This window comes from Salmo salar, chromosome 04, assembly GCF_965601325.2.
Source record: "Salmo salar chromosome 04, fSalSal1, whole genome shotgun sequence".
NCBI classification, from domain to species: Eukaryota; Metazoa; Chordata; class Actinopteri; order Salmoniformes; family Salmonidae; genus Salmo; species Salmo salar.
Genome location: NC_138294.1, coordinates 77,810,966 through 77,829,110, shown reverse-complemented (window position 1 = coordinate 77,829,110; position 18,145 = coordinate 77,810,966). Strand labels below are relative to the sequence as shown.

The window sequence follows — 18,145 nt, the reverse complement described above, 5'->3', positions numbered from 1 at the left end:
GATAAAGCACTAAATACATTTCAGTTAGTGCTAAACATGGCTGCTAGAATTTTGACTAGAACCAAAAACTTTGATCATATTACTCCAGTGCTAGCCTCTCTAACACTGGCTTCCTGTTAAGGCAACTGCTGATTTCAAGGTTTTACTGCTAACCTACAAAGCATTACATGGGCTTGCTCCTACCTATCTTTCCGATTTTGTCCTGCCGTACATACCTACACGTACGCTAAGGTCACAAGGTGCAGGCCTCCTTACTGTCCCTAGAATTTCTAAGCAAACTTTCTCCTATAGAGCTCAATTTTTATGGAATGGTCTGCCTACCCATGTGAGAGACGCAGACTCGATCTCAACCTTTAAGTCTTTATTGAAGACTCATCTCTTCAGTAGGTCCTATGATTGAGTGTAGTCTGGCCCAGGAGTGTGAAGGTGAACGGAAAGGCACTGGAGCAACGAACCGCCCTTGTTGTCTCTGCCTGGCCGGTTCCCCTCTCTCCACTGGGATTCTCTGCCTCAAACCCTATTACAGGGTGGCTTACTGGTGCTCTTCCATGCCGCTCTCACTGGCTTACTGGTGCTCTTCCATGCCGTCTAGGAGGGGTGCGTCACTTGAGTGGGTTGAGTCACTGACGTGATCTTCCTTTCTGGATTGGCGCCCCCCTTGGGTTGTGCCGTGGTGGAGATCTTTGTGGGCTATACGGCCTTGTCTCAGGATGGGGTGTTGGTGGTTGAAGATATCCCTCTAGTGGTGTGGGGGCTGTGCTTTGGCAAAGTGGGTAGGGTTATATCCTGCATGTTTGGCCCTGTCCGGGGGTATCGTCGGATGGGGCCACAGTGTCTCCGGATCCCTCCTGTCTCAGCCTCCAGTATTTATGCTGCAGTAGTTTATGTGTTGCACCCTCGACAACCACTGTGATTATTATTATTTGACCCTGCTGGTCATTTATGAACATTTGAACATCTTGTCCATGTTCTGTTATAATCTCCACCCGGCACAGCCAGAAGAGGACTGGCTACCCCTCATAGCCTGGTTCCTCTCTAGGTTTCTTCCTAGGTTTTGGCCTTTCTAGGGAGTTTTTCCTAGCCACCGTGCTTCTACACCTGCATTGCTTGCTGTTTGGGGTTTTAGGCTGGGTTTCTGTACAGCACAGTGCTGAATAACAACTTAAACATTAACTTACTTATAAAAACAGCAGCTCTTTGCTGTTTTCATTGAGTGTCTGTCTAGTCATGGTTTTAAAGGTTTTTCAATCTCATAGTATCAACTTTGCTGTGTGCTCGAGGCCTCTTTTTACAGCCTATGGCTCAATGAAACTGTGCAGACACAGTGATCTGAGCTATCTTATTGGCCTGTGGTAGGCATATAGGTGCACTTGATTTGTTCCCTGGGCCTGCCGGGTAGGCGGAGTTCTACCTTCAGACACATGAAATGCTTAAAAACGGGAACACTTTGCCTTCCCGGTGCTAGGGCTGCTGAATCAGGTGCAACTACTGCCAACAGCGGAAAAAAGAGGAATGCAAGGCTTTATCATTGTTGTTTTTTACAGAAATGTTTGGTGATCGACTACAAATGCCTTTGAGATCAACCGGTTGGTGACCACTGTTTTAGAACAATATCGCCCTAGTGTAATGTAATGACTATATTTTAACACTAGAGTGCATCATTGCACCTCAAATGTTTAAATGAGACCCCAAGTTGGCCAGAAAATGTTACTGTTTTGGTAGCCTACAGTGTCATAGCCAATGGTGGTGGAGGGGAATCTTGAGGACAGTGGTTGGTTGTCACATCAAATTGAACTCGATCAATTATTAATTTGAAGATCAGCTGTCTCACTGTCCAGCAGTTTTCCTGATTGTATTGGTTATTTAAGACTTTACTCATAAACACCCAAATCTGGAGGGACATTATACAGATGGACATTGCTTGCGACCCCATTTCGTTGAAGAGCCGCACTCAAGGGCACAACAGCACGCAGACCCCATCTGGTGTTTCACACAGCAAACTTATGGCCAGCCATCTACAATATGCCTTTCACCGCCCCACCAAATGTTGAGATGGAATAGTCTGTATTCTGATTAGACCTGTGGGTATGGTCTGGGTCTGAGAAACCCAAGGGGTCAAACTAGATAATGAACTGAGATATCACCGGGAACTCGTCTATTTATTTGTTTTTTTCATATTCATTTGTATGGTTTTATTGGTTTTTGGATAGTGACAGGCTTGAATAGAAGGGACAGGTGAGAAGGCCAGTCGGGCCGGGATTCCATCCCACGCAGGCAGGGGGACCATACATGTACAGGAGGCAGGGGCCTTAAACACTAGACTAGACCAACTTCAGGCACTAGTATGTGTATTTCAATACTTTACGGGCCAGTTTCACAGACACAGATTAAATAGCATGCACATTATAAAATCTCCATCAAAATGGCTTAATACAGTGCATTCGGAAAGTATTAAGACCCTTTGACTTCTTTCCACATTTTGTTACGTTACAGCCTTATTCTAAAATTGATTAAATTGTTTACACACAATACCCCATAATGACAAAGACCCTTTACTCAGTACTTTGTTGAAGCACCTTTGGCAGCGATTACAGCCTCGACTTCTTGGGTATGATGCTTCAAGCTTGGCACACCTGTATTTGGGGAGTTTCTCTCATTCTTTTCTGCAGATCATCTCAAGCTCTGTCAGATTGGATGGGGAGCGTCGCTGCACAGCTACTTTTAGGTCTCTCCAGAGATGTTCCATTGGTTTCAAGTCTGGGCTCTGGCTGGGCCACTCAATGACATTCAGAGACTTGTGCCAAAGCCACTCCTGCGTTGTCTTGGCTGTGTGCTTAGGGTCATTGTCCTGTCGGAAAGTGAACCTTCGTTCCAGTCTGAGGTCCTGAGGGCTCTGGAGCAGGTTTCCATCAAGGATCTCTCTGTACTTTGCTCTGTTCATCTTTCCCTCGATCCTAGTCTCCCAGTCCATGCTGCTGAAAAACTTCCCCACAGCATGATGCTGCCACCACCATGCATCACCGTAGGGATGGTGCCAGGTTTCCTTCAGATGTGACGCTTGGCATTCAGGCCAGAGAGTTCAATCTTGGTTTCATCAGATCAGAGAATTTTATTTCTCATGGTCTGAGAGTCTTTAGGTGCCTTTTGGCAAACTCCAAGCGGGCTGTCATGTGCCTTTTACTGAGGAGTGGCATCCGTCTGGCCATTCTACCATAAATGCCTGATTGGTGGAGTGCTGCAGAGAGGTTGTCCTTCTGGAAGTTTATCCCATCTCCACAGAGGAACTCTGGAGCTCTGTCAGAGTGACCATCCCTGACCAAGGCTCTTCTTCATCGATTGCTCAGTTTGGCCGGGCGGCCAGCTCTAGGAAGAGTCTTGGTGGTTATAAACTTCTTCCATTTAAGAATGATGGAGGCCACTGTGTTCTTGGGGACCTTCAATGCTGCAGAAATAGTTTGTTACCCTTCGCCAGATCTGTGCCTCGATACAATCATGTCTCTGCGCTTTACAGACAATTCATTGGACCTCATGGCTTGTTTTTTGCTCTGACATGCACTGTCAACTGTGGGACCGTATATAGACAGGTGTGTGCCTTTCCAAATCATGTCCAATCAATTGAATTTACCACTGGTGGACTCCAAGTTGTAGAAACATCTCAAGGCTTATGGAAACAGAATGCACCTGAGCTCAATTTTGAGTCTCATAGCAAAGGGTCTGAATACTTATGTAAATAAGGTATCTGTTTTTTATTTTTTATACATTTATATAAAACCTGTTTTCGCTTTGCCATTATGGGGTATTGTGTTTAGATTGATGAGGGAAAAAAATATTTTAATCCATTTAAGAATAAGGCTGTAACGTAACAAACTGTGGAAAAAGTCAAAAGGTCTGAATACTTCCAAATGCACTTTGTGTCCAGGAAACCGTCCCTACACATGCCGGCGTGTCTGAAGTAGAGAACAATCATACCAAGTGGCTATTCATCAAATGCTTTATTACAAACCAAAACAGTACTTATTCAGATATTGTACAAATATACATTTTTCACTCGAGAATGAGGTATGTACATTGCCTTTTTGGTTTACAACAACTCAAAGTAACTGCATGACATTGTCAATCAAAGAAAATAGAGCGAGAGAGAACATTTCCCCCCTAACGCTGTTGGTGAAGAGGGCTTAACGCAAGCGGGACACAGACAGCACAGTTTAAGAAAGTGCAAAGTACTTATGATTGAATACTTAACCCAAACGAGTAAACTCAAAATGAACAAAACTTTCCTTTTTTACAGTCATAGCATTTGTTTTAACTGTAACATTTTTCTGTACAAGATGATCATTTATATATTTATATAAGCATTGAGGCAAAAATACAGTTTTGTTCTTTCTCTAGTTAAGTATCTGTGACATGCATATCCATCATTTTTCAGCTTTGGGTGGATTCTTTCCCTCTTGAACATTACACTGTATGCATGATATCAAAGGTCCCATCACTCAAACCATAGTGGAGATATTTAGAGTAGACAGACTAATAAATGACATCAAGATGCAAGTTTTGTACTAGTTAACCTATGGTAATGTCCTTTTGGAATCGATACATGGTGAAAGGGCAACGTAACACCTGTGGTTCACGTTGTTCCAATCCCCAGCATGGTTTGGAGCATTCCCATTCCTCCTGTCTGCCAAGCAAGACATTCAAACGAAAAAGGGTGGAAACCCTGATGAATCAGGACACAGAGCGCTCCGCCAGGGGAATTCACAGAGCCACTCAGATAACAGGAAAATCAATACCGGTGCGTATCCTACCCCATCAAACGGCCGTAAGAGCCACATTCAATCATCGGCCTCCCTGTATTGGCTTTTAGGGGTATAATGGGAAATTCAAAGGGGGTTGTGGTGGGTAATCAGGAGCACTCCCTCAGGTGTCGTCCTCTCATCTCGCCACTCATCCGTCTCCTGGTTTAAAGGAGCTTTTCAACCAGCAGTGGGCAAGCTGGAAGTACTGGAGTCACAGAGACAAAATTGCTGCTTTCTTTTCACTCTTTGAACTGCCCACGATCATGAAATAATCTCATCACAAATAGGCCGACTTTAAAAAATACAATTATTGATACAAATGAATCTGGGTGATTTCAGCCAGGCATGAACGAAAAACCAGGTACATTTTTAACCTTTTTCAAGAAGTATAGTCTCTCGAGTCACCAGTCCTCGTTTGAACCATTTCGGAGGCCAGAGTGCGAGTGCACTCTGAACCGCTGGATGAGAAGAGCCCTCCCTCCTTGGTGATCTAAGATGAGTGTGCTGGGTTCTCCTGGAGGGCGCCACAACATCAGTCACTCCAAATACCTCCTGACATCTCATCCATTACATTGCGAGTGAGCCAGAATAACAAGGGTGTCTCTTTGGAGGAAGCAGTCATAACACTGAAGGACCAATGTGCTGCTGCGTAGAGGCAGAGAAGACTATCGCTAGGCAGAAGTCATGCCTTTGGATCAGATGAGAGCTCAGGCAAAAGTTGACATTTATATCAGAGAATGGTTGGGCATAATTCAACACTTTCAGACAGGATATTTTACTGAGGTTGAGTGTTGTTTAAATTCTGTTTGGCCACCATGAAGAGACTTTGATGGAATGATTTTAGTTTGATTACATGGTTCTCAAAGCTATTGTCCTTTTCATTCTGCTTGAAATGGAATCAATCTCAGGTGTACGTAGAGTTAACCATTTTAAACTGTAAAGCTATGTTTAATGTTTTGTGGTGTATTCAATTAAAATGTGTATGTTAACCCAAGGCCCTCTAGGATTATCATTACTGTTCTTCTATAATCACAAGATGGTGCTGAGCCAATGCATGTGATATCATATTATGATGTGTTTGGCCCTTTGCTCATTTTCTCATAATACAGAATATATTTTGTATTTTTTCAGACACAGTTCAACTGCAGGGGATACAATTTATTGCTGCAAATCTCTGCTCATTAAAAACAAGGATTCATCCAATGATTTTGGGCTGGAATCAATCTATATCGCGGAAGTATTTAAAATGTAAAGGTAATTTTAGATCCAGCCGACTGTGAATGTGGTCTCTGCGAACGCGGGAACATTGCCTTTACATTTAAATGGAGCTATATCGCGGATCTTGCACGTTACTTTGGCGATACAAATTGAATCCAGCCCTTCATATACTGCACGGCATAGAACACATTCATATGTTAGTTCATTCATTTTGGATTAATGGAAATGCTATAAACACAACACAAACTAAAACAGAAATGCAATTAACCATCTTCAACAAACATCAACAGTGGCACTTTATCGATAGGGCTTAAGTTCACCCCTTTAATAACAATCTTTAAACATTCTGAAGGAATCTGAAATAAATGAAATAGAAAAAAGGAAATGTAGAATATTAGACAACAGCAATTCATATCACAGCCATTAATAATCCCCTATGATGACCACAAAGTCACATATTCCTATGGGCTTAATTGACGCTGTCCATGAACATGGGAAGATAACGTTACATAAGTCCATACTTGTTGAGTGTATAGTGCTGGATGCACAGGAAACATGGGAAATCAATATCGATATCTTTCGTGTTGCTGTGAGTGACCCATGTGCAGGTGTGTAGGATGACAGGTGACGTGTCTAAGTGGAGTCTCTTACTTAAGCTATATCATCTTTGTACAATCACAGGCAAACATCCCTCTTGCATCAGCATCAAACTTTCATCCACTCTCATTGGTATGTCAATCGATCGGTGCACCCCCTGCACCCCCTTCCTTACTAAACCAATCACCATGCCTGCTGGCCTTGGCGGGTATCCCGGAAGAGAATACATGGAGATCTGCGATGCCAGCAAAGAAGCCTGGGAGATGTTGATTGGCTCGGTGTGGCGGAGTGTGTGAGTGTGGTAGGTGTGGTGCTCAGGCAAGTCCAGAGAGAGGTTTACTTTTACCTGTCTTTTTTCTTTTTTTTCTCTCTTTGTCTTTTTTCTCTCTTTGTCTTGTCTGCCGTCTGGTTTGACCTGGTTGGTAGCAGGTATCAGGTGTCGTGAGACAGCCAGAAACCCTCGCCTGATCTCTGGTGAGCTATGCAGCCTGTGTATCTCCTTTGTTTGCTCTTTTCCAGTCCTCTGTTTGCTCTCACTCCCTCCCTCCCTTTGTCCATAGCCCGTTCCGCTTTCATGGCTCTGTCGGTTTAGTTTAAAAATACCTCAACTCTACACAGGGTCCTCCCTTTGCTCCTCTTCTTCCACCTCAGAGTATGATACACATCACTGACCTCGTCAGAGTATGATACACATCAGTGACCTCGTCAGAGTATGATACACATCACTGACCTCGTCAGAGTATGATACACATCACTGACCTCGTCAGAGTATGATACACATCACTGACTTCGTCAGAGTATGATACACATCACTGACCTCGTCAGAGTATGATACACATCACTGACCTCGTCAGAGTATGATACACATCACTGACCTCGTCAGAGTATGATACACATCACTGACCTCGTCAGCAAAATCAGGCAAAAACACAATGAATGTTCTTTTGTCATGGGATATCATGCGAGCAAAATATTTTGCTCTGTATTCTTTGTACAGGAGACAAAACCTCTTATGAAAGTCTTCCCTTCGTAGAATGCACTCAATTATACATTTAGTTGATGATATGGCTGGTTTTCACAGGGTTTCTGGGGGCAGGCTGGGGGTTGCTATCAGCTGTGTACTGGGGCTTCTTGTGTCTGTCTGCGTCTACTCCCTCCACTACTCCCTCCCCTCCCTCCCTCCTACACAGTCTGGAAGGCCTGGGTCTGGGCAGGGATCATGACCGGCGTTGCTCCCATGCGGGCCAGGTTCCCGGGGCTTAGCTTGGGGGGAGGGCTGAGCTTGGCCGGGGCTGTGCGGGGCTCAGGGGTCTTGGGGACCACCTGTGTGTAGGCAGGGGGCTGTTGGGGGAAGCTGGGGGGCTGGCCGTTCTCCTTGAGGGCGGCGACGTCAGGAAGGCGGGCGCGGGGCCCCCGGGGGGCAGTGGTGTGGACCATGGACTGGGTGGAGGAGGTGCCCGAGCGGGAGCTTCCAGAACGGGACGAGGAGAGAGAATTGGGCTTCACCAGTTTGGCTTTGGGAGCCTCCGCGTCCTCCCTGAGACAGAGACAAAGACATGTGGCTCAGGACATCGAAGGATGTCACTCAATGAAACAAGATAATATTAATGAAATGACAACCTTCCGCATAATGCACAGTGAGTGCATTATAAGCACACCTATAATGGTTTAAATGCATGCATAACACATTATAACGCACAACGCGTACACTACCGGTCAAAAGTTTTAGAACACTTACTCTTTGGTTTTTCTTTATTTTTACTATTTTCTACATTGTAGAATAATAGTGAGGACATCAAAACTATGAAATAACACATATGGAATCATGTAGTAACCAAACAAGTGTTATTCTTCAAATAACTACCCTTTGCCTTGATGACAGCTTTGCACACTCTTGGCATTCTCTCAACCAGCTTCATGTGGTAGTCACCTGGAATGCATTTCAATTAACAAGTGTGCCTTCTTAAAAGTTAATTTGTGGAATTGATTTCCTTCTTAATGCGTTTGAGACAATCAGTTGTGTTGTGACAAGTTAGGGGGGTATACAGAAGATAGCCCTATTTGGTAAAAGACCAAGTCTATATTATGGCAAGAACAGCTCAAATAAGCAAAGAGAAACGACAGTCCATCATTACTTTAAGACATGAAGTTCAGTCAACCATCAAGCGCTATGATGAAACTGTCTGTCATGAGGACCGCCACAGGAATGGAAGACCCAGAGTTACCACTGCTGCCGAAGATAAGTTCATTAGAGTTACCAGCCTCAGAAATTGCAGCCCAAATAAATGTTTCACAGAGTTCAAGTAACAGACACATCTCAACATCAACTGTTCAGAGGAGACTGTGTGAATCAGGCCTTCATGGTCGAATTGCTGCAAAGAAACCACCAAAGGGTGTACTCGAGTCACATGACTTGGACTCGAGTCAGACTCGAGTCACAAATATGATGACTTGCAACTCGACTTTGACTTTAACATCAATGACTCGTGACTTGACTTGGACTTGAGCCTTATGACTCGACCTGACTTGATACCCTCCCCAAGCCCAAATATAAAACAAAGTGTGCAGTGCATCAACTCTTCATTTAACGGATTGGGCCAGCTGAGAAAAAGTTGTGCATGGCAGTGCAGAGGAATGTTGACGGGTGAATTCAGATGGAGCCCTTGGAAAGATGATACCCCAAACTATTATTTTCGGATATTTTTGCAACTTGCAAAAAATGCGGGAAGAAAATTACAGATGGAGGCGTAACAATTTGTAACTTTGTTCAACATTTGAAGCTGCACAAATAACGTTAAGTTGTGGCTAATATAGCCGACCTGCTATATATTTTATTACTTTACTGGTGTATCATGTAGGCTAACGTAACATTAAATCAATGAGCCTCCACACAGTCAGTCAGTGTGGGAACGTGATCATTGCACCCAAGATTGAGCTACAACTGGCTAGGCAGTTGGTAGCCCAAATCCTGCCTGATGTTACTGCTGTTCCTAAAACCATTGACATACGTTAACCTACTGTAACCACACAGAGAGAGAGAGAGTGTGTGTGTGTGTGTTAAGGTTGGGCGATTGTGTACAAGCCTATATCGTCCGATTGCGCCCCATAGCGATCCTCGATAGTTGATCACTATTGGGGGGGGTGTGTCTTTCTCATGGCTACCCATGTATTTCCATGGAAATATAACATTTATTTGGAAAGTAATAAATATATAAATATTTTTAAAAGCATTCATGATTTGCGTAACTGTAATGTACTATTACTCTTGTTAAAAATATGAAATGGTATTACATTTGGTGAAGAGCACATTATGACAGGTTTAGGACTCGAAACTCAAAGTTTAGGACTTGAAACTTGACTTGATACTTTTTTATTTATTTGACCTTTATTTAACTAGGCAAGTCAGTTAAGAACAATATTCTTATTTTCAATGATGGCCTAGGAACAGTGGGTTAACCTGTTGGGGCTAGGGGGCAGTATTTTCACGGCCGGATAAAAAACGTACCCGATTTAAACTGGTCACTACTCTTGCCTAGAAACGAGAATATGCATATAATTAGTAGATTTGGATAGAAAACACTAAAGTTTCTAAAACTGTTTGAATGGTGTCTGTGAGTATAACAGAACTCATATGGCAGGCCAAAACCTGAGAAGATTCCATGCAGGAAGTGCCCTGTCTGACAATTTGTTGTCCTTCTGTTGCATCTCTATCGAAAATACAGCATCTGTGCTGTTACGTGACACTTTCTAAGGCTTCCATTGGCTCTCTAAAGCGTTCAGAAAGCGGAATGACGTGTCTCCTGTCTCTGGGCAAAGTACAGCAGCAGAGTTTGTAAGTGGCCTGCCTGGGGACAGTGAGACTGAGATGCGCGTTCACGAGACTTCTCCATTTTTTTTTTCAGTCTTTGAATGAATACAACGTTGTCCGGTTGGAATATTATCTCTATTTTACGAGAAAAATAGCATAAAAATTGATTTTAAACAGCGTTTGACATGCTTCTAAGTACGGTAATGGAATATTTAGAATTTTTTTGTCATGAAATGCGCTCGCGCGTTACCCTTCGGATAGTGACATGAACACACAAACAAAACGGGGGTATTTGGACATAACTATGGATTATTTGGAACCAAAACAACATTTGTTGTTGAAGTAGAAGTCCTGGGAGTGCATTCTGACGAAGAACAGCAAAGGTAATCCAATTTTTCTAATACTAATTCTGAGTTTAGGTTGCCCCAAACTTGGTGGGTGTCAAATTAGCTAGCCTGTGATGGCCGAGCTATGTACTCAGAATATTGCAAAATGTGCTTTCGCCGAGTTCTGTATCTATAATTCTTAAAATAATTGTTATGTATTTTGTCAACGTTTATCATGAGTAATTTTGTAAATTCACCGGAAGTTTTCGGTGGGTATGCTAGTTCTGAACATCACATGCTAATGTAAAAAGCTGTTTTTTGATATAAATATGAACTTGATTGAACAAAACATGCATGTATTGTATAACATAATGTCCTAGGAGTGTCATCTGATGAAGATCATCAAAGGTTAGTGCTGCATTTAGCTGTGGTTTTTGTGACATATATGCTTGCTTTGAAAATGGCTGTGTGATTATTTTTGGCAGGGTACTCTCCTGACATAATCGAATGTTTTGCTTTCGCTGTAAAGCCTTTTTGAAATCGGACAACGTGGTTAGATTAACGAGAGTCTTATCTTTAAAATGGTGTAAAATAGTCATATGTTTGAGAAATTGAAGTTATAGCATTGTTGAGGTATTTGTATTTCGTGCCACGCAATTCCACTGGCTGTTGACTAGGGTGGGACGCAAACATCCCACTGGCCCAGAGAGGTTAACTGCCTTGTTCAGCGGCAGAACAACAGATTTTGTACCTTGTCAGCTCAGGGATTCTGTAATGGTCCTGTGTGTAGCTGGTGTAGATAGTCAGGCGCAGGACAGTAGATATGAGTAATCAACATACTTTACTCAAAATACACAAATACAAAGCAATATAGCGAGCCCACAATAACAGACCGATATACAACGAACAATTACTCACAAACAAACATGGAGGAACAGAGGGTTAAATAATGAACAAGTAATTGGAGGATTGAAACCAGGTGTGTAAGACAAAGACAAAACAAATGGAAAATGAAAAGTGGATCGGCAATGACTAGAAGGCCGGTGACGTCGACCGCCGAACGCCGCCCGAACAAGGAGAGGGACTGACTTCGGCAGAAGTCGTGACAGATTCGATCTTGCAACCTTTGGGTTACTAGTCCAACGCTCTAACCGTTCTAACCACTAGGCTACGCTGCCGCCCACTTGACGCTCTTGACTTGAGACTTGACTCGGACTTGCCTGTCTTGACTTGACTTGGGACTTGAGTGCTAAGACTTGAGACTTACTTGTGATTTGTAAAACAATGACTTGGTCCCACCTCTGGAAACCACTACTAAAGGACACCAATAATAAGAAGAGACTTTCTTGGGCCAAGAAACACGAGCAATGGACATTAGACCGGTGGAAATGTGTCCTTTGGTCTGGAGTCCAAATTGGAGATTTTTGGTTCCAACTGCCGTGTCTTTGTGAGACACGATGTGGGTGAACGGATGATCTCTGCATGTATATTTCCCACCGTAAAGTATGGAGGAGGAGGTGTTATGGTGTGGGGGCGCTTAGCTGGTGACACTGTCTGTGATTTATTTAGAATTCAAGGCACACTTAACCAGCATGGTTACCACAGACTTCTGCAGCGATACGCCAGCCCATATGGTTTGTGCTTAGTGGGACTATCATTTGTTTTTCAACAGGACAATGACCCAACACACCTCCAGGCAGTGTAAGGGCTATTTTACCAATAAGGAGAGTGATGGAGTGCTGCATCAGATGACCTGACCTCCACAATCCCCCGACCTCAACCAAATTGAGATAGTTTGGGATGAGTCGCAGCACAGAGTGAAGGAAAAGCAGCCAACAAGTGCTCAGCATATGTAGGAACTCCTTCAAGACTTTTGGAAAAGCATTCCAGGTGAAGCTGGTTGAGAGAATGCCCAGAGTGTGCAAAGCTGTCATCAAGACAAAGTGTGGCTATTTGAAGAATCTCAAAAGAAAATATATTTTGATTTGTTTAACACTTTTTTTGGTTACTACATGATTCCATTTGTGTTATTTCATAGTTTTGAGGTCTGCACTATTATTCTATAATGTAGAAAATAGTAAAAATAAAGAAAAAACATTGAATGAGTAGGTGTTCTAAAACTTTTGGCCGGAAGTGTATGTCTGCATCCATAGAACATCATGAACTTGTACGTCTTCATATAAAACCGATATGTGTTCTTTGCAGTAACAGCAGTAGCTGGCCAAATACATGGTACTCTGAATGACAGAATAACTGGTATCCCCTTCTTACAATGAACCCGAGTTACGTCAGGTAAGGACAGCACCTCATCGACATGCACTTAATTGTCACTACTTCATTAGCAACCCCTCACCTTCTCTAATTAAACATCAGTTTGATATCAGACTGTGTGTATGTATGTGTCGCCGCTAATGCTCCATATGTCAACAGGACAGAAGAAACTATCTGCTATGCGACTCTTCCCCTTGCTATGCCACTCCACTTCATTATTGGTACTCAGCCATCCCCATGTGCCTGCCGAATTCAGCCTGACACAGGCTCCGCTATCGCCAAAAAATAGCTGCTGTTGTAACAAGCACTGCCAGCAGGCAGCATTATCAGACATCATTTAGGACGCTGGGAACTTGCTCCGAGGGATGGGAAGGAACCTGCTCCGAGGGATTGGGAGGAACCTGCTCCGAGGGATTGGGAGGAACCTGCTCTGAGGGATGAGGAGGAACCTGCTCTGAGGGATGGGGAGGAACCTGCTCCGAGGGATGGGGAGGAACCTGCTCTGAGGGATGAGGAGGAACCTGCTCTGAGGGATGGGGAGGAACCTGCTCTGAGGGATGGGGAGGAACCTGCTCTGAGGGATGAGGAGGAACCTGCTCTGAGGGATGGGGAGGAACCTGCTCTGAGGGATGGGGAGGAACCTGCTCCGAGGGATGGGGAGGAACCTGCTCCGAGGGATGGGGAGGAACCTGCTCCGAGGGATGGGGAGGAACCTGCTCTGAGGGATGGGGAGGAACCTGCTCTGAGGGATGGGGAGGAACCTGCTCTGAGGGATGGAGAGGAAAGGGGAGTGTATACACAGGCTGTAGAGAGGATCCTGCTCTGAGAGTTGAGGAACCTGCTCTTGAGAGGTGAGGAACCTGCTCTGAGAGGTGAGGAACCTGCTATAAGAGGTGAGGAACCTGCTCTGAGGGATGGGGAGGAAAGGGGATGGTATACTTAGGCTGGAGAGGGGATGCTACACATGCTGGAGAGAGGATGCTACACAGGCTGGAGAGAGGATGCTACACAGGCTGGAGAGAGGATGCAACACAGGCTGGAGAGAGGATGCAACACAGGCTGGAGAGAGGATGCAACACAGGCTGGAGAGAGGATGGTACACAGGCTGGAGAGAGGATGGTACACAGGCTGGAGAGAGGATGGTACACGGGCTGGAGAGAGGATGGTACATAGGCTAGAGAGAGGATGCTACACAGGCTGGAGAAGGGATGCTACACAGGCTGGAGAAGGGATGCTACACAGGCTGGAGAGAGGATGCTACACAGGCAGGAGAGAGGATGCTACACAGGCTAGAGAGAGGATGCTACATAGGCTAGAGAGAGGATGCTACACAGGCTAGAGAGAGGATGCTACATAGGCTAGAGAGAGGATGCTACACAGGCTAGAGCGAGGATGCTACATAGGCTAGAGAGAGGATGCTACACAGGTTGGTTCAAGTGTTGGTGGTATTAAAACTTCACTGAGCGTGAAGTCAAGTCCCTTTTTATACCAACTAGGTGAGGTTTGTTCCCACCCCATCTGTTTATGTATTTACTTTTTGTTATTTTTGATTCAATATGTTCCGTGTGTTTGACTATCTGCAAATTACCTTTACTAACCTAAATCTGTGTGTTTGACTATCTGCAAATTACCTTTACTAACCTAAATCTGTGTGTTTGACTATCTGCAAATTACCTTTACTAACCTAAATCTGTGTGTTTGACTATCTGCAAATTACCTTTACTAACCTAAATCTGTGTGTGAGCATGATTTTGTGTGTGTGTGTGTGTGTGTGTGTGTGTGTGTGTGTGTGTGTGTGTGTGTGTGTGTGTGTGTGTGTGTGTGTGTGTGTGTGTGTGTGTGTGTGTGTGTGTGTGATATGTGATTGTGTGTACCTGATCTCGTTAGGGGTCTCCTCCTCCTCGTATTTCTTCTTCTCCTTCTTGCGGAACACCAGCCAAATAATGAGAATGATGAGGAGGACACCGAAGGACACGCCCACCACGGCGCCCGCCACCACACCCATGCCCCGCACATCTAAAATGTACACAAGGATAAATATGATTCACAGGTTGAAAGAAAGGGATAGCTATTACTGTCCTTTGGTAACCTTAATGGGGTTATAATATGAGACAGTGTGTACGTGGGTGTTGGTTATAGCCTGGGTTACTCACAGTGCATCTTGACCTCTACGGTGCAGCTCTCCTCTCCCACATCGTTGCTGGCGGTACATTTATACACCCCAGCACTCTCCTTGGTCAGGTTCCTCAGTGTCACTATCTCTGAGTTTTTCAAATCTTACACGAGAACAGGACAAGGTCAAATCAAATACAATTGTATTTGTCACATGTTTTGTGTAGACTTAAGGCCTAGATTGAATCAGATAAAGCGTTACCGGAGATAGCAGACAGCCACATAGTGAGTGTTTTGGAGGTGGAACTGTGTCGGAGCTGTCAAATCGGTGATCAGCTCCTCTTGTGATCATTGTCACGAAGCCATACCCCCCCACTCAAATTAGAAATTCAGAACGAGAAAGTGTAGGCAATATAGAAATAATTACGCTCAAATAAATTGAAAAATCATGAAAATAAATAATGATGTTTTCTATCATCCTAATGGAGGTGTAGATTACATATATCATCCTAATGGAGGTGTAGATTACATATATCATCCTAATGGAGGCGTAGATGACATCTATCATCCTAATGCAGGCGTAGATTACATCTATCATCCTAATGGAGGTGTAGATTACATCTATCATCCTAATGGAGGCGTAGATTACATCTATCATCCTAATGGAGGTGTAGATTACATCTATCATCCTAATGGAGGTGTAGATTACATCTATCATCCTAATGGAGGCGTAGATTACATATATCATCCTAATGGAGGCGTAGATTACATCTATCACCCTAATGGAGGTGTAGATTACATCTATCATCCTAATGGAGGCGTAGATTACATCTATCATCCTAATGGAGGTGTAGATTACATCTATCATCCTAATGGAGGCGTAGATTACATCTATCATCCTAATGGAGGCGTAGATTACATATATCATCCTAATGGAGGCGTAGATTACATCTATCACCCTAATGGAGGTGTAGATTACATCTATCATCCTAATGGAGGTGTAGATTACATCTATCATCCTAATGGAGGTGTAGATTACATCTATCACCCTAATGGAGGTGTAGATTGCCGGTGATGTAAGGCAGGTCTTCACCAGACAACAGGCCTACAAGCCCTCAGTCCAGCCTCTCTCAGCCTATTGCGGACAGTCTGAGCACTGATGGAGGGATTGTGCGTTCCTGGTGTAACTTGGGCAGTTGTTGTTGCCATCCTGTACCTGTCCTGCAGGTGTAATGTTCGGATGTACCGATCCTCTGCAGGTGTTGTTACACGTGGTCTGCCACTGCAAGGACGATCAGCTGTCCGTCCTGTCTCCCTGTAGCTCTGTCTTAGGCGTGTCACAGTACGGACATTGCAATTTATTGCCCTGGCCACATCTGCAGTCCTCATGCCTCCTTGCAGCATGCCTAAGGCACGTTCACACAGATGAGCAGGAACACTGGGCATCTTTCTTTTGGTGTTTTTCAGAGTCAGTAGAAAGGGGTCTATTTAGTGTCCTAACTTTTCATAACTGTGACCTTAATTGCCTACCATCTGTAAGCTGTTAGTGTCTTAATGACCGTTCCACAGGTGCATGTTCATTAATTGTTTATGGTTCATTGCACAAGCATGGGAAACAATGAAGATCTGTGAAGTTATTTGGATTCTTACAAATTATCTTTGAAAGACAGGGTCCTGAAAAAGGGACGTTTCTTTTTTTGCTGAGTTTATAATGGCGGGAGCCACTTGTGGATTTGACAGCTCTAATGCAGTTCCACCTCTGACACCGCCAAAACAACCACTATGCGGATGTCCGCTAAAGCAGATCTGATTGAATAGATCCTAACAGTGAAATGCTTACTTACAGGGTCTGTTCCAACAATGCAGAGTTAAGATAAAACATTGAAATAGAGACACAAGGAATAAATACACAGTGAATAACGAGTAAAAAAAGAACATGGCTAATACAGGGAGTACCAGTACCGAGTCGATGTACAGGGGTACGAGGTAACTAAGGTAGCTATGTACAGTACATATAGGTAGGGGTAAAGTGACATAGCAACAGGATAGACAGTAGCAGCAATGTGTGAGTGTGTGTGGGGGAAATAGTTGGTGCAAAACGGGGTCAATGCAGGTAGTCCGGGTAGCCATTTGATTAGTTATTTAGTAGTCTTGTTATGCAGTCTATTAGCTTGGGGTTAGAAGCTGTTCAGGTTCCTGTTGGTTCCAGACTTGGTGCACTGGTACCGCTTGCCGTGCGGTAGCAAGGAGAACAGTCTATGGCTTGGGTGGCTGGAGATTTTTTTTATATTTTTTTTGGCCTTCCTGTAGCGCCTAGCGGTCAGGTGCCTTGCAGTTGCCATACCAAGCGGTGATGCAGTCAGTCAAGATGCACTCAATGGTGCAGCTGTTGACCTTTTTGAGGATCTGAGGGCCCATGCCAAATCTTTTCAACCTCCTGAGGGGGAGAGGTGCTGAGATGCCCTCTTCACAACTGTGTGGGTGTGTGTGGACCATGATAATTCCTTAGTGATGTGGACACAAAGGAACTTTTAGCTCTCGACTGACTCCACTACAGCCCCATCGTTGTGGATGGGGGTATGCTCGCCCCTCCGTTTCCTGTAGTCCACAATCAGCTCCCTTATCTTGCTGACGTGGAGGGAGAGGTTGTTGTCCTGGAGTTAAACTGCCAGGTCTCTGACCTCCTCCCAATAGGCTGTCTCATCGTCGTTTGTGATCAGTTGTACCACCATTGTGTCGTCAGCAAACTTTATGATGGTATTGGAGTCGTGGGTGAACAGGGGGTACAGGAGAGGACTTAGCACACCCCCCTGTGGGGCCCCCGTGTTGATGGTCAGCGTGGCAAATGTGTTGTTTCCTACCGTTATCGCCTGGTGGCGGTCCGTCAGGAAGTTTAGGACACAGTGAGGTACAGTGATTGTGATGCAATTTAAAGCTTTTTTTCAACTATAAAATCCAGAAACACTATTGCAAGTGATGGTTATGTGGAGAGTGTTTGAACAATCATCGAATACATCAAA

The 18,145-nt window shown here is 44.2% G+C and overlaps 1 protein-coding gene across 1 annotated transcript in view; it reads right to left on the bottom strand.

Moving 5' to 3' along the window:
- Window positions 1-3,973: 3,973 nt before the first annotated feature.
- clmpa (CXADR like membrane protein a) overlaps window positions 3,974-18,145 on the bottom strand; it is a 152,634-nt gene continuing 138,462 nt past the window's right edge. The window contains exons 5-7 of the mRNA XM_014197816.3: window positions 15,167-15,289; window positions 14,888-15,029; window positions 3,974-8,145 (exon numbers count right to left, since the gene is read on the bottom strand). Coding sequence (XP_014053291.1) covers window positions 7,791-8,145; window positions 14,888-15,029; window positions 15,167-15,289 — 620 coding nt within the window. The 3' untranslated portion in view covers window positions 3,974-7,790. The remainder of the gene's footprint in view (window positions 8,146-14,887; window positions 15,030-15,166; window positions 15,290-18,145) is intronic.